The 1,797-nt window shown below is 40.0% G+C and overlaps 1 protein-coding gene across 1 annotated transcript in view; it reads right to left on the reverse strand.

Moving 5' to 3' along the window:
* Positions 1-20: 20 nt before the first annotated feature.
* LOC123966420 (butyrophilin-like protein 2) overlaps positions 21-1,797 on the reverse strand; it is a gene marked incomplete at both ends in the record, with an annotated part of 9,242 nt that continues 7,465 nt past the window's right edge. The window contains 2 exons of the mRNA XM_046042586.1: positions 21-136; positions 503-844. Of these exons, the coding sequence (XP_045898542.1) occupies positions 21-136; positions 503-844 (458 nt within the window). The remainder of the gene's footprint in view (positions 137-502; positions 845-1,797) is intronic.

Raw genomic sequence — 1,797 nt, forward strand, 5'->3', positions numbered from 1 at the left:
CCAGCAGAGAGGAGGTTTCCCTCACCGTCCAGCCAAAACACCTCAGGCTCTGGATACCAGCCTGCAGACTCACACTGTAACACCACACTGCTGCTGTTATTTGAGACAACGTGTATGATTAGTGTGGAGACAACACCTGAGGAGGAGAGAGGAGGGATTAGGACAGTCATTTAAGATCAAACTAAACACAAAGGGCCCCTATCTTGCATGCAGTGCAAGCTAAAAGTTGAATTGTGTGTCATGTCACGTTTAACTACACTTTTTTTGTATTGCTGCTTAATGTCCCACAATATTATTTGGGACTTTATTGAGCACTTGGAAAAGTTTAAAATGACTGACAGCTGCCTCTCCAATCCTGAAAGTAAATTGTTAAAGTAAACACTCATAAAGAAACCTGTGAGCTGTGACCCACAACCTTAAATAATTAAAATAGGGCCCCATATATCACTTGGTATATTTAGTTAAACTGAGTCCTTCCTTTTCAAAACACATTCTGACTCACCAACAGTGAGTTGGATGGAAGCTTCCTTCTGCAATGATTGAAGGAAACAAAAGTATTTTCCTGAGTCAGAGATTTTCACGCTGAAGATTTTCACAGAGACGTTTCCTTTAGTCAGTTCATCCACAAACAGTCTTGTACGATAATTGTAAGATGGATTTTGAAACTGATACATCAGTCGTCCATCGTGGTGAAAATGGATGTACTTTGGGTCCAAATCAGGTTTGTTCCACACCACTGTCTCAGAACCGGCACTGACTGCAGGTTCAAGGTGACATGGCAAAATGACATCATCACCAGCCAGGGCTACGATTGGTTGACGTGAACAAATCAACTCTGACAGAGCTGCAAAGAAAAGGAAAACAATGAACAAGAAACAGGAACAGGATTATAATTCACGCCTTCAAAATGTTATATTTGCTTTTAAACATCAGAAATGATTTAACAAAATTTAAATCAAAAGAGCAATGAACAATGGGAGCCTCAGAGTCTGACTGACACACTTTGAGCACATTTATACTTTAGGGCAGCATGTGTGGGAGTTTTAAAGTTTTTCCCTATACGTCCCCTTTTTTCAAAACTCTACACACAATTCGCAAACTGCACACACAAACTGCAAAATGCCTCATATCTCCTTCAAAATGTAACACTGCATTCAAAATGCCAGAAACACATCCAAAAATGAAGCACTTGCATCAAATGGAACAAAAAACACATTTTTCATAATAGTAAATTTTTGGATATACCACATGCACACTGTTGTTCTAAATCTAAAGCTCTTTTGTCTTTCTTAGGATTATGTGTACATTTCCAAAACATCATTAGAGTTAAAGTAATCTGCTGATAGCTGCTGAGACATACACTGTAAAAACCAAATAAAATCTAACAGGAAGTGACCTGCTTTCCTTTTCCAAACACAACCAATCAAAATGCGACAAACCACGTGTGAAACACTAACTGCTTTACTAATCACTAACCAATCACTTTAGCATACAGTAGACCTATACATAGGTGAAAGGTCAGATTACCTGTTTTGAACAATGGATGCAAACAATGCAAGGGGAGGAGGAGGAAGAGGCAGGGGACGACAACAAGGACAAGTTTAAGGAGGAAGAGTTGGTAGAAGAGGAAGAGGAGGAGGACAAGGACGATGATAGCGAGGATGAAGATGATGAGGGCAAAGAAGGAGATGGCGCACAGTACAGATTCTTTGTCCTCATATCTTCATAATCAGGAGGCTCTATTTGGTTGTTATCATCATCACTCAGATTAATAGGGGCGGCTGTGGCTCAGGAGGT

The sequence above is a fragment of the Micropterus dolomieu genome, unplaced genomic scaffold (genome assembly GCF_021292245.1).
Source record: "Micropterus dolomieu isolate WLL.071019.BEF.003 ecotype Adirondacks unplaced genomic scaffold, ASM2129224v1 contig_13386, whole genome shotgun sequence".
Taxonomy (NCBI): domain Eukaryota; kingdom Metazoa; phylum Chordata; class Actinopteri; order Centrarchiformes; family Centrarchidae; genus Micropterus; species Micropterus dolomieu.